The 18032-nt window shown below is 47.6% G+C and overlaps 1 protein-coding gene across 8 annotated transcripts in view; it reads left to right on the top strand.

The window, feature by feature from the left end:
* agap1 (ArfGAP with GTPase domain, ankyrin repeat and PH domain 1) overlaps nucleotides 1-18032 on the top strand; it is a 1093107-nt gene that overhangs the window by 743451 nt on the left and 331624 nt on the right. For all 8 annotated transcript variants that reach the window (XM_072482227.1, XM_072482220.1, XM_072482237.1 and 5 more), the window contains one exon: nucleotides 16051-16219. In XM_072482227.1, the coding sequence (XP_072338328.1) occupies nucleotides 16051-16219 (169 nt within the window). The remainder of the gene's footprint in view (nucleotides 1-16050; nucleotides 16220-18032) is intronic.

The following is an 18032-nucleotide window of genomic DNA, read 5'->3' as shown; positions in this document are numbered from 1 at the left end:
TCTGCTTCCAAAGCGACGATCATGTCGCTCTCGTCCGTCAAGGCTCTCTCGATGTCATAGATCGTCCTTTTCTGCACCTCCACTTTCCTCCCCAGTCCATCGATCGTCTTTTGTTGAGTGACCATCGCCTCCATCACCGTCACATTAACCGCCATCTGGATCTCGATTATGATCGGCCAGCTCCTTCTTGAGGAAGGTCTTCCATCCGTCTCCAGGTGGCGAGGGGGAGGCTGATGCTCGGGTCGATGGTGTCTCCCTCCCTTGGGTGGCCGAAACCCCCTCGGGTCCGCCGGTTCGTCATCTCGCTGTTCCTGGCCCTTTCCGCCTCTTCTGTCATTCCTTCGGCCCATGAGCTCCCATTCACTGATATTTTTTGGCAGTCGTTCTCTTTCTTCCGTTTGGGGTACTTTGTTATTGAATTTTGGGCAAAATTCGCCTAAAAGTGTCTTTTTTGATTCTGGTTGGGAGGAGTGTCATCTGATGTGCTTCCGCTCAGCACATCACGGTCACCGGAATTCCGCATTTTTAGATTTAATGAGATCTGGACCCCGGAATGGCTCATTTAAATATGTATGCGCTATATTCTTTCGGACCCAGGAACCAACAGCAGGGCCTGGAAGTTTGCACCAGGGAGCTAATTAGCACTTGTTTCCACAAACATGGACCAGGTATAAAGGCACCTGAGCGGTGTCCAGGTACCAGGTTGTCTTTGCCAGGGATCGGGCCCTTAAGAGGTGGGTGAGGAGGGCTCAAGGCCCCCTAAGAGGTAAGTGGGTGCAGTGGGGGGGGGGGGTTCAGAGGCCATGGCGGGGTGACTGAGGGGGGGTCGAAAGATCGGGATGGCATTTAAAAATGGTGCACCAATCCATGAATACTCTTCCTGCACTGGCGAGCTGAGCTAGTCAGTGTAGGACATTAGGTTAGTGAGTTCTTGGGGGGGCGTTCCTCACCGAGGCGTAAAGAAAAAATGGTAAAGTGCCGATAAATAGCAGTATCGGTCTCAGCGCTGTTGGATGGATTGGATATGCTAAATTGTCCCTAGGTGGAATGACAAGGATAGGGTGAGGGGTTGGGCCTAGATTAGGGTGCTCTTTCAGAGGGTCGGTGCAGACTCGATGGGCCGAACGGCCCCCTTTTGCACAGTAGGGATTCTAGGATTCCCTGAAATGCCCTGCTAAACGTGCCTAAAATGGGACTCTGTTTTTGTCCCGTTAAATCATGGCCATAGATTCTAAGTATTTTTAGGCTCCCAACGATTTGAGCTAAGCCCAGTGGCGATCTTTTTCTGCCCTTTTTCTTGTGTTCAAACCTGGAACTGATTTGTTTGGATGACTCTGCTTTCCACCAGGTGTTGCATAGAATCATAGAATGTACAGTGCAGAAGGAGGCCATTCGGCCCATCCAGTCTGCACCGGCTCTTGGAAAGAGCACCCTACCCAAGCCCACACCGCCACCCTATCCCCATAACCCAGTAACCCCACCCAACACTAAGTGCAATTTTGGACACTAAGGGCAATTTAGCATGGCCAATCCACTAAACCTGCACATCTATGGACTGTGGGAGGAAACCGGAGCACCCGGAGGAAACCCACGCACACACGGAGAGAACGTGCAGACTCCGCACAGACAGTGACCCAAGCCGGGAATCGAACCTGGGACTCTGGAGGTGTGAAGCAACAATGCTAACCACTGTGCTACTGAGCCATCATGATTTAGTGGAGGGTCTTTACAGAGCCCCGATGGCGAGTGTAGTGACGAACCGGCGGAGGTCGGAGTACCTTCGACTGTACCGAGGGACGAGGCAGAGGTGCCCCCTGTCCCCCCTGTTGTTCGCATTGGCGATCGAACCATTGGTCATGTCATTGAGGGAGTCTAATCAATGGAGGGGGGTGGTCCGAGGGGGAGAAGAGCATCGGGTGTCGCTATATGCGGATGACCTGTTGCTGTACGTGGCGGATCCAATGCAGGGGATGGTGGAGGTCATGCAGACTCTAAGGGAGTTTGGGGAGTTTTCGGGATGTAGGGAATGAGTGAGCTCTTTGTATTACAGGCGGGGGACCAAGAAAGAGGGATAGGGGACCTACCGCTGAGGAGGGCGGAGGGGAGCTTTCGGTATCTGGGGATCCAGAAAGCCAGGAGTTGGGGGACCCTACATAAACTGAATCTGACGAGGTTGGTGGAGCAAATGGAGGAGGATTTCAAAAGGTGGGACATGCTACCGCTCTCGCTGGCGGGTAGAGTGCAGTCGGTCAAAATGGTGGTCCTTCCGAGGTTTCTGTTTGTGTTTCACTGCCTTCCCATCGTGATCACTGAGGCCTTTTTTAAGAGAGTAGGCAGGAGTCTCCTCCTATGGGGTTTGTGTGGGCGAATAAGACCCCGAGAGTAAGGAGAGGGTTCCTGGAACGCAGTAGGGACCGAGGAGGGTTGGCGCTGCCAAACCTGGGGAGCTATTACTGGGCAGCAAATGTGACGATGATCCGCAAGTGGGTTATCATAGATCATAGAATTTACAGTGCAGAAGTAGGCCATTCGGCCCATCGAGTCTGTACCGGCTCTTGAAAAGAGCACCCCACCCAAGGTCAACACCTCCACCCTATCCCCATAACCCAGTAACCCCACCCAACACTAAGGGCAATTTTGGACACTAAGGGCAATTTATCATGGCCAATCCACCTACCCTGCACATCTTTGGACTGTGGGAGGAAACCGGAGGACCCGGAGGAAACCCACGCACACACGGGGAGGATGTGCAGACTCCGCACAGACAGTAACCCAAGCCGGAATCGAACCTGGGACCCTGGAGCTGTGAAGCAATTGTGCTATCCACAATGCTACCGTGCTGTTATGGAGGGAGAGGGGGCGGCATGGAAGAGGATGGATATGGCGTCCTGTAAAGGAACGAGCCTGGGGGCGTTGGTGACGGCACCGCTGCCGCTCTCGCCGACAAAGTATACCACGAGCCCGGTGATGGCGGCAACGCTAAGGATCTGGGGCCAGTGGAGACAGCACCGGGGTGCAATGGGAGCATCGGTGTGGTCCCCGATCAGGGGTAACCACCGGTTTGTCCCGGGGAAGATGGACGGGGGGTTCCAGAGCTGGCATCGGGTGGGGATTGGAAGAATGGGGGACCTGTTCATCGACGGGACGTTTGCGAGCCTAGGGGCACTGGAGGAGAAGTTCGAGTTACCCCCGGGAAATGCCTTTAGATATATGCAGGTGAGGGCTTTTGTGAGGTGACAGGTGAGGGAATTCCCGTTGCTCCCGGCACAAGACGTTCAAGATAGGGTGATCTCGGGTGTATGGGTCGGGGAGGGCAAGGTGTCGGAAATACACCAGGAGTTGAAAGAAGAGGGGGAAGCGCTGGTAGAAGAGTTGAAGGGTAAATGGGAGGAGGAGCTGGGGGAGGAGATCAAGGAAGGTCTGTGGGCTGATGCCCTAGGTAGGGTTAATTTCTCCTCCTCGTGTGCCAGGCTCAGCCTGATACAATTTAATGTGGTCCACAGAGCGCACTTGACGGGGGCGAGGTTTAGTAGGTTCTTTGGGGTGGAGGACAGATGTGGAAGGTGCTCAGGGAGCCCGGCGAACCATGTTCATATATGACTAAGTCCCCATGCCGGCGGGACAACCGGCGGCAACCACTCCGGCATCAACGGCCCCTGAAAGTGAGGAATTCTTCAGTTTTCGGGGGCTAGTTTGACGCCAGAGGATTTGGCGCCGAAGGGCCAGCTCATGCGTGGAACGGCCGGCGTGATCTCCCGCATGCGCAGACTGCCCGCCGTATTTCCGCGCATGCGGTGACCGGCCGGCGTATTTCCACGCATGCGCAAGGGTTCTCTTCTCCGCGCCAGCCCCCGGGCAATATGGCGGATCCCTACAGGAGCCTGGCGCGGAGGAAAGAAGGCCCCCACGGAAACAGCCCGCCCGCAGGATCGGTAGGCCCCGATCGCGGTCCAGGCCATCGTGGGGGGCCCCCCCCACAGGTCGGATCCCCCCGCCCCCCCCCCCCAGGACCGCCCCCGCACTCTTACCCTGCCAGGTCCCACCGTGCGTGAGGTGAGTAATTCACGCCGGCGGGACTGGCCAAAACTGGACAGCCACTCGGCTCATCGGGGCCCGGAGAATCGCCGTAGGGGCCGCTGTTAACGGCCCCCGACAGGCATGGGGGGAATACCGCCGGCCCCCGAGAAATAGCCCCGGAGAATAGGGCAGCCGGCGTCGGGGCGGCGAGATGGGATTCACGCCTCCCCCTGGGGATTCTCCGACCCGGCGGGGGGCCGGGGAATCCCGGTCCATGTGCCTGTATATATGTGTGCGCATGTGATTAACTACATGTGTGTGACCCAGACTCTGTGTGTGACTTGCGTGACTGCATACATGCATGTCTATTCCCATGTGATGGCATGTGCTTGAGCACGTGACTGCACCTGTATATATGTCTGCTTGCATGTGACTCTTTTTAAGGGTGGATGGATGGATAAGAAGCTTTGCAGTGTTGACTATTTTGGTGGAATTTAATATTGTCGCTGTTGTGCTATCAGTGCATTTTTAATCATTACAATTAAAAATTGCAATAACTGGTGACACCATTGAGCCTCTTTCTCCTTTGCAGCCATTTACGCCACTGGCAGCTTGCACTAATGTTTAAATTTCTTGTTTTGCGGAAATTAAGCATGATTGTAAAGCTGGGGGGCGATTGTCAAAGTGATGACTCCATCTGGACCAATTTTGAAATTTAAAAAAAATGTGCTAGAAATTCCTCATGTGAACGATTTAAAGCATTGGATTGTATCCCTGTGCACTGATACTGTTTACAATGGCCATGAAGAGAACCGTGCAGCTCAACATAGCTTGTAATCAATGCCAGGCACATGCAGAATCTGATTTTGAATTTTTGTAAGAGGTGAAAGCGATCATTCCACAAATTTACAATTAATGTATAAACACTTACTTTTAGCTGCATGGTTTGTGCCCTTTCTTTTGTCCTTTTATTGCTGAGATTTGAGCATTTGTTTAAAATAACAAGGATAACTGAATTTAAGGAGAGTAGAATTCCTAACGGAGAGGGGACATGGATCCTTAATGACCTACTTAGTCCTGCTGTGATCATTAGAATTGTGGCCTTGCACACCCTGGGAAAGGTTGGTATTCTGGTACAGAATGGGATCAATGGTGCTGTGTGTTTTGCCCAGAGACCTACAAAAGAATCAGGCTAGTTTGTCAAAATAAAGGTGACTGTGTTTAAAGATTAGAGCAATGTAACTTCGGAGAGAAAGCTACTCCTTTTCAGTCAATGTGATCTTCAGCACAAGTTTCTTTATTTAAACCGTATACTGTAACCCCAAAGATAGACCTGTGGTTTTTGCAGACCATGCAAGAGCAATCCGTGTAGCTGATGGCTCAGTTCAAAGGTGAGGTTTGTGCAGGTGATGGATCAGTTCAGGTGACAGGTCAGTTCAAAGGTCCGGTTAGTTCAGGTAAGAGGCCCGTTCAAATGACAGGTTCTATTCAGGTGCGCTGTGACAAGAGGAGTGTCTGAAAGTAAAACAATGCAAGCTGTGTGATTTTGTATCTGATTGTATTTATTTTGGATGCTGCTGTTTGCATTATGTGCCTGTCATTTGTGAAATATTGTCTGTCAAAAAGCAATCTGGCGGCTGTTCTTGTGGACTTGTGCAACTGCACAGTATTGGCTATTTCTCTGCTGCAACTTTAGGCAAGACGTAGCTGATTGTTACATTAGGCTAAGCTGTGAATTAAATGAACCATGTCTTATTTAGGTGCAACTAGCTTCGAAGCTGTCTGCCCCCAAGGCCAGTTTATCGCATTTTATGCCTTTAAAATTAGCGCTGCCTCACATTAGCTTCAGGCTCTGTGTATTATGCCTTTGAACTCCAGAAGCAACGGGAACCTGGACAGCTTTTCACAGGTCGGCAGCTTGTTTTGCATCTTTTCCAGACACTGTTTGTCTTGATTATAATCAAAAAAATGTTAAGTTTTTGGGGAAATTGGTCCCGGTCACTCTTTGAACCAGCTGTTGTTTTGCTTGCAGTTGTTGTTACATCTTTGAAGCTTCTTTTCAATGAATAGTTCTTCCTTTCTGGCCCCAGCAGTTCACAGAAGAGTTGTTTACTGGAGTGTCTTTGTGCGTTTTATTATGTCGAATGGTGTGTTGATATACAGGCTGCTTTTATAAGTTGTGCTGCTATATTCTCAGTGTGCAGAAATTTTGTGGAACAAACCATCTGCCTTAATGATAACCAAGCTCCCATTTTGATACCTCTACACTCTACTGTTCAGAAATAGTCAATTGTCCTTGTCTCTCCTGCACACACACACACATCCCCAAATCGGGCTACTGCGCGCACTACCTTCTGTAGAATGAACAACTCACTGCTGGTAACGCAATTAGAACATGGCTTTGAAAGGTCACCCTTTAGAGGGGGCCTTGCTTAATCGAAAAAAAGTAAAAATAGTTTGAGATATGGGTCTGTTTGACATTTTTTTAGTCACTTTTTTGTCCCTTGTGAAGAAAGAAAGGTACATTTCTGTAGGATGTCCCCCCAAGTGCTTTAAAGTCCATGAAGTAAAGTGTAGTCTTTGTTGTAATGCAGGATCCGTGAAAATCAATGTGCACACAGCAAGCTACTACCAACAGTGATGTGATAATGATCAAACACCTGCGTTTAGCTGATGTTGTTTAAGGGATAAATCCTGGGTAGAACTCCTCTCCTCTTCAAAATCATGCCATGGGTTATTTTATGTCCTGAGAGGACAGATATGGACTTGATTTCATCTGACCATTAACACAATACTCACTAGGTTATGTTCTAAAGTATCTGGAGCAAGACTTGAACCCACAACCTTCTGACTCAGAGAGAAGAGAGTGACCGTATGGGCCATGGCTGCCACCTGTATAGCACTTCCATCTCTATCGCCCTCTCTGTCTATTCTCTCCCCACCAGATTGTGGTGGCGAGGTACACCTCCATCACACTGGCACTCTGACTGCCATTACTGATACAACCTGTTCTACAACTATAATCGCAACAGTCCTGAACTGCACTTCCAGCAATGTTCACACTGGGAGTGAAGTTCCAGCTAGGAATGAGGAGAGAACGGATGGGAGCAGATTCAACAGTTCTCAGGACAAACTGGCATAAAAATCAAAGAAGGAAATCGGACCACACATATACTGGATGGCCTATCCACCCCTCCCCATTCTGTGCCCATGCTAAATTTGGATTCCACCCTATTTATATAAAGCTGGAGCCACAACCACATCCACACCTGTACACAGTTGGAATCATCGCCACACAACACCTGTGCACAGCTGGAATCATTGCTACATTCACATAATAATCTTTATTAGTGTCACAAGTAGGCTTACATTAACACTGCAATGAATTTACTGTGAAAATCCCCTAGTGCCCACACTTTAGCGCCTGTTCGGGTACACTGAAGGACATTTGTACACAGCTGGAATCACTGTTACATTCACATCTGGAATCACTGCTTTATCCACACCTGCACACCGCTGGAATAATTTACACATCCATACCTGTACACAGGTGGAATCATTTTGACACCTACACCTGTCACAGCTGGAATCACCAATATCTTTTTTTTTCCATGTATCTAATTCTTTTCCAATTAAGGGACAAAATAGCGTGGCCAATTCACCTACCCTGCATATCTTTTTTGGATTTGTGGGGGTGAGACTCATGCAAACTCTGGAAGAATAAACAAACTCCACAAGGACAGTGACCCGGGGCCGGGAATGAACCCGGGTCCTTGGTGCCATGAGGTAGCAATGCTAACCACTGCGCCACCATGCCACTCCGGAATCACCAATGTCTGTACACAGGTGTTATTTCTGACAGATCCCATCTGTGTCTGTAAGCACAGAATAGCTGGTAAAGCTCTGTGCCATTTCCGATTTTCAGTCACAGCCACATACTCCCCGGCACAGACGCATCGTCACAAACACATATGCACAGATGCAGAACTGTAACTGCAGCCTTATGCACTATGGCATCCAGCTGTGGATGCAGGTGTGCACTGTGGATTTTAACCCAAGAGTCTTCAGCCCAATAAGCTTGCTACTAATTGCATTATAATTCTAATGGATGTGAAGCAGATCCTGACTTCTCAACAAGTATAGCAGTAAGAACCACTACGGGAATTAAATTAAATTATAACCACCCTCTCGTATTTCCTGACACTTCAACTTCCCAAGACTTTTCAATGTTATTAGTTAGAAGTAGTGGAGAGGTCAAATAAAGACGGTGGCAACCACATAGTTTTATATGTAGATTTTATTTTAAATACAGAGTTAACAGGCGAGAGCCAATGGGCCCACTGTATCTGGTACTGGCCCTTTGAAAAAGCGAAGCATTTAGACTCACTCCTCTGCTCTTTGTCAGTAATCCGGTACACATTTTCCCTTCAAGTATTTAGCTTCAAAAAGTTGAATCATATTAATTTAGTGAAGGATATAATGCTATATGCAGCCCACAGAAATCTGCCGTTAAGATAAAATATTGCGGAAATATAAAGCCAGCTTCAGTGTACACCACCTACATATGAGTGAGAGAACCAACTGTCCTGGCTTCCCAATTAGTGCTTTCCCTAATTTGAGTTGTTTAATTGTTAATGACACCCGAAGGTCCACACAATTAGATTGTTAAGTATAATTTCAGTTACCAGACAATTAAGGAAGCTGGTGCCGGAGATAAAAATATTATTGATGAAGATTTTCTGTTACATTAGGGAAATCACAAACGGAGATTACAGGCAGAAAATACATTGTTTGAAAACACATTTAGGAATAGGACTCCCATCTGTTTGGTTTTCCACAGATCGGCTGGTTTCTGAATGCGCTGTAAGGAATTTTTAACAATGTAACCAGGGCACAAAAAGGCTGCTCTTTAAAATAAAAGCTAGCTTGTGCATATCTGTCCCTCTCACCTCATACACACACACACCCACCCCCTGGTAATTTAAGAATAAAGAAGGTGTTGGCTGCAGCCCAGTGGGTGGAACTCTTGCCTCAGGGTCAGAAGGTTGTGGGTTTAAGTACCACTCCAGAGACTGGAGCACGCGCTGCACTGTCAGAGGTGCTGTCTTTCAGAGGAACTGTTAAACTGAGGCCCTATCTGCTGTCTCAGATGGACGTAAACGATTCTGTGATATTACTTCGAAGACAAACATTTACCCCTCAACTGACATGGCGATAACCGATAAAAGCAAATTACTGCAGACATTGTAATCTGAAACAAAAACAGAAAATGCTGGAAACTCAACAGGCCTGAGAGCATCTGTGGAGTGAGAACAGAGTTCACGTATCAAACCTGGATGATTCCTCATCGGAGCTAGAGAGAACTGGAAGCACAATGAGATTTATATTGTGTGGGTGTCTGGGGTGGCTGGGGAGAGACTGACAAAGATATCGAGGACAAAATGACAAAGAGAATTTAAATGGTTGTGATCAAGGCTAAGGAAGGTGCTGATAGTGACACATAAAGAGATCAAAATGTGTTAATGGCATAACAAAGGTAAGCAGTGTGTCAAAAGATAACCTGGAACAAGGAATAGATGATGCCCCTCGTGTAGTGGGGTGGGGGAAAAAGGGAGATGGTGGTAAGGAAAAACAAGATGGAAAGCAGGATGAAAAGGGTGTGTTGAACTGGCCCTTGGTGAAAACTTTTCACCCCACCAGCCTCCGCATTCAAAGGATCATCCTCCGCCAGTCATGTCAACTCCAGCACGATACCACCACCAAATACATCTTCCCTCCCACTCCCTCGTCAAGTCCAAAGATGTGCAGGTTAGGTGGATTGGCCATGATAAATTGCCCTTAGTGTCCAAAATTGCCCTTAGTGTTGGGTGGGGTTGCTGGGTTGTGGGGATAGGGTGGAGGTGTTGACCTTGGGTGGGGTGCTCTTTCCAAGAGCCGGTGCGGACTCGATGGGCTGAATGGCCTCCTTCTGCACTGTAAATTCTATGAAACATGCCGCAGAGACCGTTCCCTCTGGGACACCCTTGTCCATTCCTCCATCACTCCCAACACCTCATCCCTTCCCACGGCACCTTCCCATTGCAATCGCAGCAGGTGCACCACCTGCCCCTTTACCTACTCCCTGCTCGGCATCCAAGAGTCTTTTCACATGAGGCAGCGCTTTACATGCACCTCCTTCAATCTGGCTGATTGCATTTGCTGCTCCCAATGCGGTCTACACTACATTGGAGAGACTAAACGCAGACTGGGTGACCGCTTTACAGAATACCTCCGGTCCGGCTGCAAGCAGGACCCAGAACTTCCTGTTGCTTGCCATTTTAACTCACCGTCCTGCTTTCTTGTCCACTTGTCTGTCCTTGTCTGCTGCAATGTTCCAGTGAAGCCCCGCGCAAACTGGAGGAACAGCATCTCATCTTCCGATTAGGCACGTTACGGCCTTCCAGACTTGAGATTAATTCAACAACTTCAGACTGTGAACTCTCTCCTCCACCTTCACCCCATTATTATTTCTACCAATCTATTCATTTCTTCAATTCATTAATTTTTTCATTCTCCTTTTCATCCCGCTTTCCATCTTGTTTTTACCCTCCCCACCCCACCAGGGCCATCTGTTCCCTGTTCTAGGTTGCCCTTTGTTCTGCAATTAACACATTCTACTCTCTTAATGTGTCACTATCAGCACCCTTCTTAGCCTTGATCACCACCATTTACATTCCCTGTTTTGCACCGCTCCCCCCACCCCCCCCCCCCCCCCCCCCCCACAGTATAATCTCATCCTATTTCCAGTTTTCTTCAGCTCTGACAAAGAATCATCCAGACCCGAAACGTTAGCTCCTCCTCTCTCCACTGATGCTATCAGACCTGCTGAGATTTTACAGCATTTTATGTTTCATACGGCATTATATGGCTAGACTGGTTGTCTGATCATTATTTCATTGCTTTATTTGTGGGAGCTTTCTGCGTACATATTGGCTGCTGAATTTCCTACATTATACTTCTTTGGCTGTAAAAGTCTTTGGGATGTTGTGAGGCTTGCTTTTCACTAGCAGCAAAGTAGACATCACAAGTCAAACCCATCCATGCACACTTGCCTTGTCCACTTCTGAAGTGTGCCAGCCCTGTTCAGGACAGTTTTGCCTTGTCTTGGAGATGACACTGCTCAGTACATTCTTGCTTATCAACAGGCTGTGCTGAAGGGCTGGCATCATAAATAAAATAAATAAATAATAATCTTTATTATCACAAGTAGGCTTGCAATGAAGGGGGCGATTCTCCAAAATGGAGACCAAGTGTTTGCGCTGTCGTGAATGTCGCGAGTTTCACAACGGTGCGAAACGGGCCCGGGTACGACCGACTCTGTCCCCCACAGGGGGCCAGCACAGCGCTGGAGCGGTTCACGCCGCTCCAGCCTCCCTCCCCGGCGCCAAATGGGCACCGCGCCAGCCCGCGCATGCGCGGCGGACTTCTTCAGCGCGCCGGCCCCGACTCAACATGGCGTCAGTGTTCAGGGGCCGGCCGCGCAACAAAGTAGGCCCCGGGGGGGGAGGGGGGGGGGGGGGGGGGGGAGGCCGGCCCGCCGATCGCTTGGCCCCGAACGCGGGCCAGACCACCCCCACCCCCCCCGGTGAAGGATCGCTTTTCCCCGCCCCACAGGCGCCCCCCCCCCCGACCCTTCGCGCAGAGTTCCCGCCGGCAATGACCAGGGGTGAACAGCGCCGGCGGGACGCTGCCGATTCCGCCCACACGGGCCGGAGAATCGGCGACCCCGCCGATTCCCGCGGCCGGCGCCGCGTCAAACACACCGGCGCAAATGGCGCTGATTCTCCACGCCTAGGAGAATCGGGCGCGGTTGCGGCGATTCTCCGGCCCAGCACGGGCTCGGAGAATCGCCCCCGAAATTACTGTGAAAAGCCCCTAGTCGCCACATTCCGGCGCCTGTTCGGGTACACAGAGGGAGAATTCAGAATTCTCAGCTGGTCGGGGAATTGAACCCGCGCTGCTGGCCTTGTTCTGCATCACAAACCAGCTGTCTAGCCCACTGAGCTAAACCAGCCCAATCATGACTTCAATAGTCCACAAGCTGCTAGGCCTGGGTATAGCATCAAAGAGAGGATGCCATACAGAGGTCTGTGAGGTTTTTCTCTCCTGCTGAACAAAACAAACTGAGGGAGGCAATCGTAGAGAGAATTACCTTGCATCACCTACACGTAGGATTGCATTGATGCTTGTCAAAAGAAGCACCCGTTTCTCCTGGCACCTTTCACCACTTTAGGATTTCCCAAAGCGCTTTACAGCCAGTGAACTCCTCTTTGAGGTGTAGTCACCGTTATAGTGTAGGAAACATGGTGGCCAATGCATGCACAGCAAATCCCACAAACAGCAATGTGACGATGACCATCTCATCTGGTCAGTAATTAAAGATTTGGTTCGTGGATCAATATTGGCCAGGACACCAGAAAGCAGATACTTATAGATTATTCATATAATTTACAGTGCAGAAAGAAGCCATTCGGCCCATCGAGTACACCCTGACCCTTGGAAAGAGAACCCCACTTAAACCCACGTCTCCCCCCCGACAACCCAGTAACACCACCTTTTTGGACACTAAGGGGCAATTTAGCAAGGCCAATCCACCTAACCTGCACATTTTTGGACAGTGAGAGGAAACCGGAGCACCCGGAGGAAACCCACGCAGACACGGGGAGAACGTGCAAACTCCACACAGCCAGTCACCCAAGGCTGGAATTGAACCTGGGACCCTGGAGCTGTGAGGCAGCAGTGCCAACTACTGTGCCACCATGCTGCCCTCGAATCACAGAGTAACAGGCGATAGGGGGGGAAATCTTGACATCAAGATTCATTTTTTCTTAAATGCATCAGAGGGCAGGGAATGAAACAAAACAAAAGTTGTCAGTGCAGGGAGAATGTGATTGTAAATTTAGTGCAAATATTGTGTCCCATCTCAACACCCTGGGATTTCGCCACCACCGCCTGACATTCTCCCTATATTTACCTGAGACCACATCTGTCTTCCTCTGGTGGATGAAAAGGACCCATTGGCAATATTTGCTGAAAAGCAGGGCTGTTTGCCCAACATCCTGGCCAGTATTTATCTCGATCAGTATCACTAAATAAAAGCAGATGGTGTCATCATTATCACTTGACTGTTTACCCGGCCTTTCTGTCTATATATTGGCTGCCACATTCCCCTGAAATACAACAGCAAATGCACTCTTAAAGGTTCCTTGTCAGCTACGAAACATCTGAGGACATCCCGAGGTTGTGAAAGTCACTGTATAAATCCAGGTTCTTTCTTTCTTGAAGAAACATTTGCATTTCTGCTATCATATAAAAAAAATTCAGAGTACCCAATTTATATTTTCCAATTAAGGGGCAATTTAGCATGGCCAATCCACCTACCCTGCTCATGTTTGGGTTGTGGGGGGGCGAAACCCACGCAAACACGGAGAGAATGTGCAAACTCCACACGGACAGTGACCCAGAGTCGGGATCGAACCTGGGACCTCAGCGCCATGAGGCATGAGTGCTAACCACTGCGCCATCGTGCTGCCCCTCTGCTATCATTTTTTGAATATTTCACCTCGAATATTCCTCATTATATTGCATTGGGTGAGACTGGGTGCTGCAGTTTTTGGATTTAAAAAAAAAATCTGTTTTGTCAACCAGTCTCAACTCCAATGTTTGGCGAATCTTTCCACTTTCACCAGCTCAACAGATCCACACTTGCATGGGCAAGAAAATGGTAGAAAATAAAGACTTCCTCCTCAATTCTAGGTATTCTGATCAATACATTCTCGGAACACCTCTTGGATGTTGCTCTGTACTGTGGGCTGATGGGATGGACAGATGGACCTTTTTGTCCTGTTGGCAATGTATTGCTGGAGCTTCAGTATTGGATAACGCCTCCTTACTTCAAGGATTGAGAGGCACCACAGCCTCAGTGGCGTTGATTGTGATGTAACTCACTAAAGCCCTAGGGAGAAAGATGAGTGTTAGGACTTTCTGAAGAAGCTGATGAATTTAAAAATCATCGATTGATCTATCAAGCAATCTTCGCAATAAGTTTTTTAAAAACCCTACAATTGCTCTAGATTGGTTATGATGCCCAATCTGAATTGTTTTCTTCTTAGCGTATGTAGTGTGTGTTTGTTTACATAATTACACAAAAAAGCCCATGCATGAATATATTTATTCTACCAACACTTGAGTGCCTTTGTAAGACTTTTTCTTTTTTTTTTGAATGTATTTTATTACAAATTTGTCAGACTTTGTCATCTGTTTCTTAAGTACAGCTAGGTTTAGGTTTCCGTTGTATTCGGAGACGAAGCTCAAGTTACAGCCCCTTTTATTCAGTGTTCTTTGTCTTTATAGTATGTCCTGTTTGCTGTCAATATGTCCTCGCATTATATCGTGATTGCTGTTGGGATGTTGTGTATGTTAGCAGTTGATGAACAATGCCATGGTAATGGTCTGCTGCTTTCCTTCATTGTTTAGAGAGGGTTGTATTAGCATGCTAAAGTCTCTGTCGGGGGGTGGGGGGGGGGGGGGGGGGGGAACCTTGCAATATTTATGTAAAGTCAGAGCATGCCACTGCCGCCAGTTGCTTCTGACTCTTAAAAATTATTTGTACTCTTAGTTTGACTGCAATCATATTGCAAAACTTAACAAACTCTGCCTGTCGTTGTGTCTGTGGAGTTTTCGGGCCAGAACCATTGTGATTGTTCCACGTACTGCCTTTGTCTGAGACTTGCTCTCATCCTAGAAAAGACCACACCAAGTCTCCTTTAAAGAGACGATTTATTCAATAAGAGTCTTAAGCGGCCTTTGTTTTAAAACAAAGGTGCGGGAATTCTTAACTTTTTCAATCTAATAATGCACAGTGTCTGATTATCTATAACTTCCCCTTAAATGGCAGTGTGATTAGCAAGGCACCACAAGTTCATTGTGCACCAGAAGTAGCAGGAGGCTGAGCTGGAGGTATCCGAGCTGCTGCTATCACCCTGTCAGTGCTTAGAGAGCCGTGGTTTTGTGACAGAATCGCAGATCGCTAGCAGGTTTCCCTCATCGCACCTCATTTGCATCTGGGGCATCAATTAGCATGTTTGTTGAGGCTAATTGAATGAAACTCAATCATAGCTCTTAATTGCTTGACTATGTGAAAAGAAATCACATTAATGCAGCTAATTAAGTGGATGGCAATAGATGCAACATAATTAGGAGCCCAGTGTAAAAACAAGCGGCAGCATAGGAGCAAAGAGGGTGGATTTGTGCACCCAGTCACCTAGTTTATTGATGCTCCCTGAGAAGAACAATGGCACAGAGGCCCTCCCAGTTAGGTTTTTGGGGATGATGAACAGCAATAAATGCAAATGGGTTTGCAATTACTCTTTTCAAGCTGTTACGGGGCAGAGGTTTGCAAGGACCACACTTGTGGAGACTTGCATCAAGTAGTCTCCAGTGACTTGTTAAGAGTTGTTTGAGTATTTCAGTTTGAATTGCCCTTGTGTCTTGTTAAGATCTTTCTGTTCTGATCAGTACTTGGGACACAAGTGACACAATTGATTATAGAGAGAGCATTTGCACATGAAAATCAGGATGAGCTGGCTTGAATTTGAGACTTTGCCGTGCATGCAATAACTGGGGCTTGAAGTTGGCAAATATATCTGCCAGTAACTGGACAGCTTCCATGAGAATAGAATTAGTTGAACAAGAAAATAAAACATGTTTTAAAAATTTGGCATTTATCCATATCTATATGGTACTAAAGTTATTTCATATCTAAAAGATTTGGGGCGAAATTTGGACATTGTTGAGCTTATGGTATTTTGTCGATGGTGAGGTCATATTTGGTAAATATAGTCCTTTTACTCTTGCAGTAAAAGGCTTATTAGTTTAATGCACGTAACCCCCTCTTGTATTTGTTTTGCTGTATTTATATGTGAGACTTTTCTAAAAAATAGACTATTTTAAATGCTGACATTTTCACAAGCATGTTTCTGTGTCTCTTTCTAGGATTACATGCAGAATGTCCATGGAAAGGAAATTGACCTTCTTCGAACTACAGTCAAGGTCCCAGGGAAACGGCCCCCTCGTGCCACCTCAGCTTGTGCCCCTCTCTCCAGTCCCAAAGCAAACGGCCTGCCCAAAGACCTGAGCAGTTTGCACATTTCGCAGAATCCGGGTGAGTAGGATCTCAAAGAAAGTAACCACTGGAGATTGAGCTTGCGAGTGTGGTTGTACCTGTCCTGAGGTGCGTGCAGTGCCGTGCTGTTGGCACTGAGGAACTAGGAAACAGGCTTTTGTACTTGTGTCCAGTCTCATGTAGAGACCAGCTCTGCAGCACATCAGCAGGTGCCCGTGGTAATTTGACACACTGAGTATGGTACATTGCAAAACCAATGTTGAGTTCCTTTCTCTTTTTTCCCCCCCAATTCCCAGCAAGTTGTGTGGCTAATAAAGCAGCAAAGTGATCTGTCCTGCTATCAGTATAACGGCTGGCACTTTTCTGCGTCAGTGAAATGAACAGCTGCCCGTGAATCGTGGGAACAGCTTAAGGACATGGTGAAGGACTAAGTCCGAGATAATTAGCAAATTAAATGGGGGAGGAAAGCACTTCCTGTATCAGATTGTTTATTTTGTCCACAGAGGTTGAGAGAGTGAAATACGAAGAAACCCTCCCACCTTCCACTGGTACAGTAATTTTTTTCCCTCTTTAAAAAGAGTTTTAGCAGAACTGTCAATGCAGATTAGTGAACTTAATCACTGACTTGAGGCTTTAATTTCCTCCGGAGGTCCACCAGTTGCTATATTTGCTTAAACTTCCTATGTGAACAATGTTAATGCATTTATTCTTCCTTTGAAAATAAAGGGTTAATCAAGGCATTAAACTAGTCCACAAAATAATTTTATGCAAATACATTAAAAAATATGACAGCAAGGTAATTAACTCCAAAGTGTCAAAGTTATGTTGAATGTCTCATAAGATGTTCCCCACACTCGTCAGAAAGTGAAGTATGGTCATTGCTGTCCAGAAAACAATTGGGTGATGTGGTGCTATTGTGCCATATTCAAGCTCCCCTCCAAACCACTCACCATCCTGAGTTGGAAATATATTGCTGTTCCTTCACTGTCACTGGGTCAAAACACTGGAGCTCCTTCCAAATAGCACTGTCGGTGCACCTATACCACATGGACTGCAGCTGTTCAAGAAGGTGGCTCACCCCACCTCCATCCCAAGGACCATTAATGATGGGGGATGGGCAATTAGTGCTGGCCTAGCCAACAGCACCAACATCCTGTGAAATAATTATTTTTTAAAACCTGCATTGCCATTGAAGTTTAGATACATAATATGAATTATCAGTAGTTGTGGGGGGAGGGGGAGGGTCTGGTGATTTTTCCAATTAAGGGGCAATTTAGCATGGCCAATCCACCTACCGTGCACATCTTTGGGTTGTGGGGGCAAAACCCATGCAAACACGGGGAGAATGTGCAAACTCCACACGACAGTGACCCAGAGCCAGGATCGAACCTGGAACCTCGGCGCCATGAGGCAGCAATGCTAACCACTGGGCCACCGTGCTGCCCTTTCAGTATTTTCTATAAGCAGCCTTCAGACTGGCCCTTTTATTTCAGACCAGGGCTCGGCGTGGTTATAATACTAAATCGGCCTGTCTTACTTCAGCCACAAAATCAGACACTTTTTTGTTTGATGATTCAAGGTCAAAGAGCTGGATCTGGCAGTAAAACATTTTGCAAACCAGCACACAATGATCTATCAGTGCAGATGGGGCCCATATATTTTATTGGGGGAATGAGGGGGTGCTCAAAGCATAATATAGTGTGGAGAAGAACAGAGGATAATGCCGATACCAGGTAATGGCTTGGCAACTAATCAAATTTAACTCTCACTTGCTGTAGATTTTTTACGAAAACCCCACGTCAAGGTTAACTTTTCTTCACCACGTCATTTTATGTGTATAGTATATAGGGGT

Source organism: Scyliorhinus torazame, chromosome 2 (genome assembly GCF_047496885.1).
Source record: "Scyliorhinus torazame isolate Kashiwa2021f chromosome 2, sScyTor2.1, whole genome shotgun sequence".
Classification (NCBI taxonomy): Eukaryota; Metazoa; Chordata; class Chondrichthyes; order Carcharhiniformes; family Scyliorhinidae; genus Scyliorhinus; species Scyliorhinus torazame.
Note: the sequence above shows the minus strand (reverse complement) of the source record. Positions and strands in the feature narration are given on the sequence as shown.